This window comes from Oryzias melastigma, linkage group LG7 (genome assembly GCF_002922805.2).
Source record: "Oryzias melastigma strain HK-1 linkage group LG7, ASM292280v2, whole genome shotgun sequence".
NCBI classification, from domain to species: Eukaryota; Metazoa; Chordata; class Actinopteri; order Beloniformes; family Adrianichthyidae; genus Oryzias; species Oryzias melastigma.
This window is the reverse complement of record NC_050518.1, coordinates 18,186,986-18,199,275: the sequence shown is the minus strand read 5'-3', so window position 1 is coordinate 18,199,275 and position 12,290 is coordinate 18,186,986. Positions and strand designations below refer to the sequence as shown.

Genomic DNA, 12,290 nt, shown 5'->3' with positions numbered 1-12,290 from the left:
AATGCAAAGGGGCAAGACTTCTGCTTCCTGTCATGTTAGGAATCTAAACAATTAAATTGAGATGGTATAAGAACTATAGCAACTATTGAAACACAAATTAATAAAGTAAGTGCTATATTTAAGATTTACATTAATGTTACAAACATCCAGTTTGCATTTTTGAGTGATTTTTATTTTGCTTAAAACAAAAAGTGCAAGTTATCCAGGCTTTCGTTGTGTTTTTCTGTTCATCATAGAGGATGAGATGGAGATAGAGGATGAGTGAGGGACTCACCATTCAGCAGAGAGGATGAGAGAAGAGGGGGAGGGAAGGAGGGAGGGGGAGGACCACCAGCCCACCGAGGACAAACTTGCGAGGCGCGCAGCGTGCAGGAGAAGCTCCGCAAAGCCACGGTGCAGCTGCTGGGCTGCGGGTTCTGAGGCTGCAGTCAGGGAGGGGGGTCTTGTTGCGGATTACAATGATTGCCACAACTCAACAGAACATGACCACGGAGCTGGTATGTACGCGTGCATGCAATTCTTACTCCATCCTCTCCCCCTGCCTCCAGCGCGTGTGATGTGGAGGAGAGCCTCTGAAGGGGGTCATTCCCCACTTTCCACGCACGCATCCCTCTCCCTCATCCCTCTGGACGGTGTGCAATGCGGTGCCACTTTCTCGTCGTCCTTGTGTGTCCACTTGGAGCATCATCTGCATCATTAAAGCTCGATTTCTAGAGATGGGAATTACCTCCCCCCATTCTTTCAACCAGTTACCCCCCGCGTAAAACGGGCACGCTGCACTGTGTGATTTATTGCTCTCTGCTGCATGTGTATTGTTAATGAATAAAGCAACATCTCCTTACGGTTCTCTCCACATTAATTTGCAGGATTTCTATTCTACTCAATGGCATTTGTTTACTTTGACTCATAATGAGCAGATGAACAAAGAAATGGACACATTTGTTCATGCAAAGCAAAAAAAAGGATTTAAGAAACAATTTACACCTAAATTTGAGTGCTAACAAGTTATTCTGTAAATAAAATTACTCATAAATGTCCAGATATTTGTTGAAAACATGTAAAACTGAGAACTTTGGGTCAGAAATATGACTTTTTTTAGCGCCCGTTGATGGAAATATACACTTCGGCTGCAAAACGAATGAATTAATTGATTTCATGAATTCAAATATTAAAGGGTTAAATAGTTTTGTGGTTAATTTTTCCATTAAAGTTATGCTTTCACAATCACAGAATGATTCAACCCCCTCTGGACTTGTTACGGCTGCAGAACTTAAAGGAAACCTATTACCTTCTCCAAATGTCAACTCACACCACAGGCTCCAAACGGCGTGTTTTGCTTAGTGTTCCCATTAAGAAATTAAATTATTTTTTATCTTTTTCTAGCAGAAAGAATGTTGCTACAGTGGCTTACGCTCAAGTATTGTATTTTAAGTCAAACTTTGCAATACTAAACACTGATACTAACGGGATACTAAAGGGATATTGTAACAAGAAAAGAATGGTAGTAAAAAATTACTATCTGGTGAGCACTAGCTCCTATGTGAATACTATGTGGTGCATACTAGATAGTAACTGGTGCACACCAGAGAGTGACCAGAAAATTCTTTTTCTAAACATAATTTTTTACTATCTGGTGAGCTCCAGATAGTATCTGGTGCGTACTACATAGTAACTGGTGTGCACCAAATAGTGACCAGAATTTTTTTTTTCCTAAAAAAAATGTTTTTTTCTGGTTACTATCTGGTGCACACCAGTTACTTTTTAGTACACACCATATACTATCTGGCAAAGACTAGATGGTAACTGGAACGCACCAGATATTTACCAGAATTGAAAAAAAAATTCTAAAAAAAAGTTTCTGGTTACTATCTGGTGGACACCATATACTATCTGGTGAGCACCAGATGGTAGCCGTAATTTTTTTTTTTACTTCGATGTCCCTTTATGAGCTCCTTACATTCTTATCTAAAATAACAAAATATTTAAAAAGAAAAAAAAAATTAAACTGTTTATGTGTTTTTACCAAACATGCAAATCAAAATGCAAAAAAAGGTTTGACTGGTAACAAAAAAGATAACAAAATCGCTTACATTTATTACGAGGGCTTCATAAATTGCAACAGTGCGCTTAGTATTTACAAAAACGAGTTTTCTTTGCTGCAGTCAGTGAATGGCGTGCTCCTTATATGATCCATTAAAGTCTTGTCATGTCACCCGCAGCCCCCCCATGACGCTGTTCCCCCCCTGAGGCAGAAACTCAGCCGCTGTGAGAGGCTCTGGACATGCCAAAGGAAGAGCCCTCTGTCACAGCGCCCTTTTGTACTGTAATTTCCTTGCGTGCGACGGGAAGCCTTGCAGCATAAGCGAAAGAAGCTGGTCTTTCATTTCACCAACACTTTTGCTGCATTGTCTGGCAATAGCCTCAGGGGGGGGACAATAAATGCCCCCCTGTTAGTCCCACAGGACAATGATTCCAGCGATTCTCCCCTCTGAGTTTGGGAAGATGAGAAAGTGGTGGGAATTCTGGTGCAGTGATGGGAGCAAGGATTTCCTCTGTGTGGGATGAGAGACAGCGTAGATATGAATCAGTGCAGAGCTCAGCCTTTTATTTGGATAAGATGGAAGAAGATTTGGAAAATACTGATGGATGAATTCAATTAGGTTACATTGCAAATCTGCATCTTTTATGGGCCGTTCCTGTGACTCATTAAATGCAGCACGTGTCTCCCCAAACGACCAATTCTGTTTAATGTTGGTTGTTTGTTTCTTTGATTTCGTTTTAAACATCATCAACCCACATTTGGGGAGGAGAGAGGGCTGCAAATCCAAAGAGGCATGCAAATCCGCAACCAGAATCCAAGGAAAGCCGGGATCGGTTTCCCCGTCTCCCTTCATGTGATTTATTGTTGGACGCCTCAAAGACACAGAAGACAGAGTTAAGGAGGTCTCTCGAGTCTAATTTATGAATTTTAAACACCGCCCGCATTCTGAGCAGCCTGGATGTGCTGCACGCTGTGCAGATTGAGTAATTGGGTTTGGCTCGACTAGCCTTCTTTAATGTGCCAACTCAATCAATAGGGTTGATACTGATTGATTTTGTTTACAGCTCTGAGAAAAAGATGTCAGATGTGAGCAGATTAATAAATGCTTACAGCCTGGAGAGTGTTTTCTTTATGCTGAAGTGGCGGAAAGGTGTCGGAGTTCTTCAATTAGGTGTCATTCTTTGTAAAGAGGCACAGAGAGAGTGTCTACAAGCCTCCCTCAGGCTGTATTCCCAATATTAATTGTTTCCCTGTGGAGTTTTTACAACTGTACACCTTATTGATTCTCTCATTTGGTTGAGTGAAACCACCCGGCATTGCTGGATCCGCTCTCTTGTTTCTAATTCAGTTTTGCACAGTCTGCCAAAAACAAAAAAATAAAAAAAATCCTTTGACCGGGATGACTTCAGGTTTTACTCTTTGATGTTTGTCTTTCATGTCTTGAAGGCTTCCGCTCTGACACCTGCGCCCAGGTTCAAACAATAAAGATTTGCTCTCGGCTTTGGACAAAAACCTGCTATTTTTTTGTTTGGCAGACTGGTATAAACAGAGCCCTATGAACTAATCCTGTCTCAAATTTAAAGCTAAAAATTAAAGGTGTTGCAGTTCCTCAAACAGCCACTGGGGGCTGGTTTCAAAACTCAGTCGATATTCGCTGACACCCATGTTAAAAAGTTAATATTTACTTTGTTTTTCTATTCAGAACATATTTTTTAAAGAGCCATTTAGATAAAAAAAATCATTTTTTGGTGCTTTTACCCTTTCACACTGGAGCTCCAGTGCTTATATTATTTAATTAAATGTAACTTTTCAATTGTTAACACGACCAACGTAATTCCAGTAGATTTTGAAGGAGAAAAGTGACTCGAGCATGCATACATATATATATATAAACATATATATATATATATATATATATATGTGTTTATATTAATTTGTATTTATATATTTATATAAGATATTAATATTTATATTATAATTGTAACAAGCTCCATGCTCTGGAACAGGGAGGGTAAGGGGGCGGGTTTCTCCGCACCGACAGTCCCACCTATAACTCAGAGGCGAATTTCTGATGAACTACTGTTGCTCTGCAGAAACTATGTCCTAGAAAACTGTTTTATTTTGACTAAAAGTGCCACATTTTTATAAAAAAAACACTGGGAACACCCTGGAAATAGTTCAAAATCTGATAAATCAGCTGTTTTCATTTTACTGGAGCTCAAATTTCTGCTTCATTAGGTAGTTTTTCTTTGATTGACAGGTTGCTAGACTCAGGAAAAACTCTGTTTATTTTTTTTCTCCTAATCACCTGTTTTTTGGCCCGCTATTGAGTTGAGTTGAGCGACTGAACCTCAATCAATATGGCTGCCCCACTTTCAGCCCTCATTTCCGCCATTAAGAATCCTTCGGGTGACGTCAAAGATTAACTGTCCAGGTATATATATGTCCTCGGCATAAACTCATTACAATGCTTGGCCTGTCGTCCGTTCACCTGTGCAAAGGCAGTTTACGCTGCATTACATTTTCAAATTCAGCGTGACCAGCAGCCGCTCAGCCTCAGCAGTTTCTAAAGCTCCCACTCGGTAGGGATTGGCTCAGAGCATCTGAAAGTCACTAAAACCCTCACCCAATTGTGGGACTCTCCATTTTTCGTTGACACGACCTTAATTGGAAGTAATATCTTGGCTTCTGGGGAAGGAGATACGCATCCCCCTCAGGAGCATCCTGCAACTCACAGTAATACCTGAGGCAGATGTGGAAATGAAAACACGGAATCAGACAAGCAAGTAATCCAGTTTAAAATGTTTCTGTTGAGACTCCACACAATGTCAGCACAGTTTTGCTGTTTGCACGACTGTTTCTGATCACAACTCCAAGTTCCTACATGCAGACAGCTTACGTTATGGAGGGGTTCATTTCAAATTCTGTATTTTCCATCCTTCAAGGGTGACTTTTATTCTCTCAAAGCCTTCAGAGACTGTAGGTTTTCTCTGACAGAGGGATTATGCTGCTTCCCTGGGGGAGTGTGTGTGCTGAGCGGGGAGGAGGATAAGGTAAAAGCAGAGTGTTTTAAAGGCCAAAAGATACACAACCCCGGACATCTATCAACTATCAACCCCGCCTTGGCTAGCACAGAAAGATCAAGCATCAGTTACAACTTGCAGTTGCAGCTTGTAGCGATTTTGATTTGATCGTGTTGTTAGTTTGCAGCCAAGCAGATCTATTAAAGATGAGACCTTGGCTGGAGTTCTGCGCTGGGAGAGGCTGTGTCTTTTCCTCAACTCTACAATGCAGTAAACCTGTTTACCTCAGTTGAATAGAGGGTGCTCAAAAGTGTTTGGAGAAAAAACATGCATACAAAGAGGCATTTCCATCTCCGTTTTGGCTTTTTCTTCGTTGAAATTATGTTTTCCTAAGGAAATCTGAGAGCTTTAACGCTGCACAAGTAAGATACATATTTGTACAGCGAGATTTCAATGGTGGATGTTTGAAACGGTCAACAGAACATAATTGGGGACAGCTGGTGTCACGGAGGGAGCACGGAAAAGCGGCAATCTGTTTGCTCCTGTTCCTCCCGTCCACCTGTGCGGGATCTGCAGGAAAGTGTCCAGCAATGTTTTCAAGGTTGAGCCAGAGAGGCGGGCAGCCACACTGACGGCTGAGTTTTGTCATTTCACTCCAGCAGGCGCCCCGGCTCCAACAGAGTCAGCCACTCATTACGAGGGGAGGGGGAGTTCAGCCTGGGAGCAGCATGGTTGTGTTTAATTGTGACTGATACTAACGCAGGCTCGCTACATCAGTTCTCCTTGATTGCACTCAGAGGCAACAGAAGGGCTGGAGATTAAACTGGAGACTCGGCTCTCATAGCAACTGGATTTGTCAGATCCTAATACAGTTCAATGTTCTCATTGTTTTTATTGCCTTGTTAACAACTTCAGCCGGAGCAGTTCATTAAATCCTGATGATTACTTGATGTGAATCTACTTCAGAATAAGAAGATGTATAAAAGAGAAAAAGATTTCATCACTGCAAGAAAAGATCATTTTCTTCTCTTGCAATACTTAAAGTGTTAGTCATGGAGCTGAGGGATTACATATTTTTTTAAAGAGATATGCTTCCCTTTCAGCTACCCAGCGGCCCTCGGTTCATAATACAACCATTTGTTTTAATGGGCGGCAGGAGTGGATTGGAGGAAGTCGGTTTGGCACCTGCATTCAGTCATGGAGCCACGCTGGAATTACCTGGGGAAGTTGGTTTTAGGATGTGAACCAAGAGGAGCATTCCCCTTAGAAAGAGAACATTTAACCCGATTTTACTCAGGGTTTAATCGATTAATCGATGACTAGATTTATATACCTACATTACAACCAGATCAATCTGCCTGTGGCAATTTGTTAATCGAATCGACGTATACTAATATAGAAAGGTTTCAAAATTAGATAAATTGATAATCAATATTGGAAAATAACATTTAGACTTAAAGAGAGTAGGTTTTTTTTTACTATAATGTAAAAACGACAATCACAGCATCAAAAAAAGATCAATCCATCATTACAGTCCAATCTGTGGAAACACATTTTGAATTTTGCAAATACATCAAATCAATCAAATTAAATCAAACTGAATCAAATCAATTCAATTCAATCAAATCAAATCATATCTGATGATCAAAGCTGAACTTTATGAGACTAAAATGTGAATGGATTTGCCATTCATTTTTGTTTACTTGTTTGTAAACATATTTAATTTACACTTAATTATCTTGTAACAGATACTAGAAATTTGGAAAACTTCACCTGAACTGTTCAGTAGCAGGTATTTATCTCTGGTTGATTTTTTTGGCCAAAAATCTCCTGGATCAATTCCAGGTCAGTGAATCGGATGGAATTCAACTCATTTTGGATTCAAAATAAACCAAAATCTACTATGAATCAGATCAGGAACGACAAATTACGATATGAATCGAATTGTTGTACAAATGAATTATTACACTTCTAGATTTTCCATATTTGTAGGGATACAAAATTGAAGAAAGCTAGAACACATGGAGCAGCAGTGAGGAATGTCTGCATTTTAAAATAATCAGTTTGAAGTTTTTCTGCTTAAACTTTGCAGAAAACCTTCATACTTTATTCTTATCCCGTTCTTGGCCCAGAAAAGCTGTGCGCATGTTTATGAACCTCCTTTTATGTTTAGTGACTTGAAAGTTTTATTATGCATTTGTGGTTACTTGTGTTCACAGATAGAGCTTTCTGATGTGTTTTTCCCCTCTATCCAATCATTTTTATTGTGTGCCTGAATGCAACTTCCCCTGAATCCAGGCCATTTGGTGTTTTTTAACCTCGTTTTTACAGGGATTTCCTCTCGTTCTCTGAATCTTTTAACATTTTATAAATGATTTGCACCCTGTTTTTCCAGTTCAAAATGAGATTTTTGTTCATCAGTAAAGTCTTTTGGGATTTTAGGAACCTTCATCATGTTTCTGATTTTCTCGTCTTTAGCCTGGGAGGGTTTTTAACATTGACCGTTGTTGAGTTTTTTTTCTGCAAAGTCTAACAACGTTGTCAAATGGAGACATAACAAACATAGGATGGAAATAGATCCTTCTCAATACCTTTGACAGCTCATTGTGTGTCTGACCTGAGACTCGGAGGTCGTGGGTTCTAATCCACAGAAAAATGTGACCCAATACCGCCCTGTTTGACACTCAGCATTAAGGAATTGGATTGGGGCGGGGGTTAAACCGCCAAATTGTACAGTTCACCACTCCCACAGGGGATGGGTCAAAGGTGAAGAACAAATCAGGTGTGTGACAACAGATGGGACTCTAATTTATAATCCGGATGTCACAGTTTCTACGTTTTTATATTAGATGTTCTCCTCTCAAATGATTTTTATCCACTACATAACCTTAATGATGTGCAAACTGTTCCCATTTACATTTTCCAGAACATCAAACCTCTTGGAAATGGGAAGCCAACAGGCTGCAATATTTTCCATTTCTTCCTAAATTTGTTTTTATTTGAATCATTAAACAGACAAATTCTTTGTTTTTTTTGCACCCGTAAGTCATGTACTGCAACAAGTGAAATTAAGGGATGATGGAGAAACATTTATAGTTTAAAACTTATTTTCCCTATGCAGCAGTGCAGTTTTCCAGCAGAAACCTTGTATAATTTGGTGTCGATCAGTCCCGCTCTTCTGAATCCTTTTCCAGAGTCTCTGCTGCACTGATCTCTCAGCTGTGGAGAATCGTCTGTGTAACTGCGGAAAGGAATGAACAGTAATGTCCCTCTTTGCCGCTGTGCTCACAGTCATCATTTGTGCTTTCTCCAACAACAGGACCTGGGGAGTTCAGACGGTCCTCCGCGGAATTGGAAAGGCATCGGGATTGCCATGGTGGTGATCCTGGCTGTGATGTCTCTGGTCATTCTGTCCGTCATCATTCTCACACCTGGTAGGACTGCCCACAAAGCAGAGTAAAAGGAGAGGAGCATTAAATGAACTGTATGAAATTTAAAAACATATATTTTTTAATCTCAAGAAACAATTGGTAAATAAAAGAGAAAATGCTGGTTTAATGGCCCCCTTTCCTTGCTTAGTATGTACAGAAAAGATCTAAAACCCCAGAGTTAAAACAACAATTTAGCTTTTTATGGGGTTCAAATCTCCGTGACTAATTTTTGGCTCTTTGCAGTTGCCAGGCAACCAGGGACAATCCAGGAAGTTACTCCCATAAAATCGTCTCTATGAGATTAAATAATCCTAGAAAAACTTACTTTTTGGTTTAAAAACTAGATTTAGATAGCATCTAAAAAATAAAGTTCTGTTTGTTTTTCTTATTTTTAATCAAAGATTCTGCTATTTCTCATCCATGTTGGCTGATTCCAAATTGTCATTGATCTTAATTGGACACAGACTTCAGCTTTTCACTTAAGAGACATTAATGAAATATCAATCTTGATTTTGCGCCTCAAAAGAAGTCCAACATATTGACCAAACTATTGACTTTTACCTGACTATGCATTGGATCAGTGGTTCTCACCTTTTCTTTTTAATGATGTACGCTCCAATCAATAGGGTAGATTGGTTTGTGGAGCAGCTTTCATATGCAGAAAAGTTTACAGAAAAACAGACAGGCAAACAAAAAAAACACTCAATTGGAAAAAGCAACAAGAAAAAAAACATTTTATTGTAAATTAAACAAGGAATGGCTCTGTGATATTTAAGCCTATTTTTTTCTGGTGCGAGCCATGCAAAATGACTTTTTTATGGTGGGAGGATTATAAATTTAAAAATGTAAAAATAAAAGAATTAGAAGGGGTGTTAAAAAATATTGATTCAGTGAAATGTCACGATACTTTATTTATATTTATATTGATAAATATCATTGCCAAGACAATGTTTAATTAATTATTTAAAAGCAAGTAGTTCAGCATCTTACTTTTGTTTTCCACTAAAATATTTCCTAAATTACAAAAAAAAGCACCATGGATTTGCTTGTTTATGAGAAACGGTTACTGTGCCCAATGTTCTGATCATTGGATAACATGTATTTTACTGTTTTACTTTGGTGAAAAATGTATTAATATTCAGATAACTCTTTAATTTAGAAATTAGTAAAATATTGTCTGGTACTGTCTTGAGATATATTGCGATACGTATTGTATCAGCAGACTCGTAATGCACACCCCTAGAAATTAGTGTAGTAATTGGTCAGTACTGCAAGGAAATAATCCAAAAATAAATAATGACACCAGTGTTAAAGTTTGTAAGGTGGTAAAAGCTAAACACTATGTTGATTGTTAAATTAAATGTATTGATATGAACAAAAATTATATATTTTTTTATAGATTTTATTTTATTTTTTTACAAATTATGTTTTGCAATCACATTTTTGATCAAAAGTATCACCTAGAACACCATATGCAAATGTAATGAGTACTTACCTTAAAAAACTACTTCGAACACCACTACCCCTACTAATGCCCCTGCAATTGGAGGGGTAGGGAGAAGAATTCAGCCATTAACTCAAAATTTGGAGGGGCAACTCTTCTTCCTTGGAGGGCAGCCGTCATCCTTTGCCCCCCTGTAGCTCCGCCCCTGGCTTACATAAATGATGGGATGAAAATAAAGTTCAGGATAACTTCTGTTGAATACGTCTTGGACTAACTCTTTATGTCTGCTTGTAAAGATGAGTCCCTCTTGTTACGGCATTCCCATGTGACCATGGATGATCTGGAGAGCAACAAGTTTAAAGTCCACGATCCCTGCGTCTCCTGGTTGAATGGTAAGGATCTATCTCGCACCACAAAACACATTATGTGTTCAAAAGAAAGAAAAAAATCTCTTTAAGTTCTTTTGCCAAAAAGTCACAAACAAAAAGATGCTTGTAAAACCCAAAACTCTTCTGAAATTTATTCTAAAGATTGAACAGATTTCCAGAAAAATGAAAGAAAACGTGACAAAAAATAGGAAAAAAATATCTCTAGCAGACATAAAAAAGCAGTATAAACCAGTAAGTAAACATGTTTATGTCACATTTTAGTTCAATATAGTCACATCTGACATTTCCTGTAAGTTCTGCAGATGTCTGCCATTTTTTAGCTCTTCTTAGCATGAATCCTGATTCTGACACATGATGATCTCACATGTCTAAGCGGTTCTCTGATATCAAGAGGCTGCTTTGAGGATGTACAGCTTTTCTCACTTCTTAGCAGCTGACCTCCCGCTATGCTTTACCACAACAGAGCTTTTACTGATTAGTTTGCATTGATTGATTTTCCAAATCCATTACTCAAGTCAGTGTTGCTTTGTTTGTCAAAACTTTGTGGTTTCCTTCATTTTTAACCATCAAAAACAGAGCAGAATTCAAAATCTGACAGTAATTACTCCTCATCTCACAGTTGCATTAGCCTCTGACCTAATGACGAATGACCTCTTTTTCCCTAATGTCTTGGCCCTGTTAGAAAATGAAGTGGCCCTGCGCACCAGGGAGGGGCACGTCCTGACATTCAGCCTGACCAACAACCTAACCACAACTCTGCTCGACAACAGCTCTCTGGTAAGTAGCAGAAGAATTTGGTTTTAGCACTGATTTGCAGATAAAAAAGGAAGAATGCACCCGAGCGGAGACACTGATGCTGTGAAATCCCCGCACACCACATCCCACAGTACAGACAAAAACAGATTTGGCAGGGTTACAGTATCTTCATACCCCCACCCCCAAAATCTGGCTGTTCTGTGAGCCCCTTAACATGTGCCTTCAAAGAGAATTTTCCAGGCGAGGGCATCATTCTGTACCGCCTCTTCACGACACTGACAGACTTATGTGGGTCATTGCAGGCGAGCTTAAAGCAAGGCTATGTTGTCACTTTGAAAAACTCTGTGTTGATGTATGGCTTTTCATCCACACTGCCATTTCCAATTCAGAGAAATATTTTTATTTCCTTTTATGAACACCAAAAAGCACAAGGGGATCCACAGATAAATGAGGGAGGGGAAGGCAGGAAATTGTGCGTCAGTGATAGAAATTTGCATAAAAATGTATTTTACCCCTAAACTCATATATTGCTTCAAATTTGAAAGTAAAAATAAAGTAATGACGAGGAAAAAGCAGTTCTTCTTGAGAGGGGATATAAGAGGAAGACAAAAATGGTGGTTATTAAACCTCCACACAAAACGTTTTCATCAACAAAGATTCATAGTGTCAAAATGCAAAAACAAAATTAACATTTTAATATTGTTACAGCATAAAATTGAAGTATCTTATGTTGTTTTTGCAGTGGACGTCCACAGCTTAATTGGTAATTTGGATTAATTCAATAAAAAACACAAAACTGAATTAAAGACCTACTTTGATCATCTTTTGATCTATTTTAAAAGCGTTCCAAGTGGTATTTTAATTACCTCTTTTACATGTGTATAAAAATACATAATATAAATAAATATATATATATATATATATATATATATATATATATATATATATATATATATATATATAAAGGCTGGAATAAGAGTCGGCAGATTTGCACCTCTTTGACATTTTGCACCAAGCCTTTTCCAACTGCAGGTGGCTAGTAAACAGTACAAAAGAAGAAGCCCCTCCCTGCTCGTCCAGTGTGAATATCATCGAGCAAATCCACATTCAGGAACCTGCATTAAGCGCCTTCTAGAATGTGGGTCACTTGCTTGGTGTGTCGGTACCTTTAGAAATTCGCCTATGAGTTGTGGGCGGGACTGATGC

General features: G+C 38.7%; 1 protein-coding gene across 1 annotated transcript in view; it reads left to right on the top strand.

Annotated features, from left to right (window-relative positions):
• Positions 1-280: 280 nt before the first annotated feature.
• LOC112159815 (inactive dipeptidyl peptidase 10) overlaps positions 281-12,290 on the top strand; it is a 33,817-nt gene continuing 21,807 nt past the window's right edge. The window contains exons 1-4 of the mRNA XM_024294116.2: positions 281-497; positions 8,384-8,498; positions 10,236-10,331; positions 11,011-11,105. Of these exons, the coding sequence (XP_024149884.1) occupies positions 459-497; positions 8,384-8,498; positions 10,236-10,331; positions 11,011-11,105 (345 nt within the window). The 5' untranslated portion in view covers positions 281-458. The remainder of the gene's footprint in view (positions 498-8,383; positions 8,499-10,235; positions 10,332-11,010; positions 11,106-12,290) is intronic.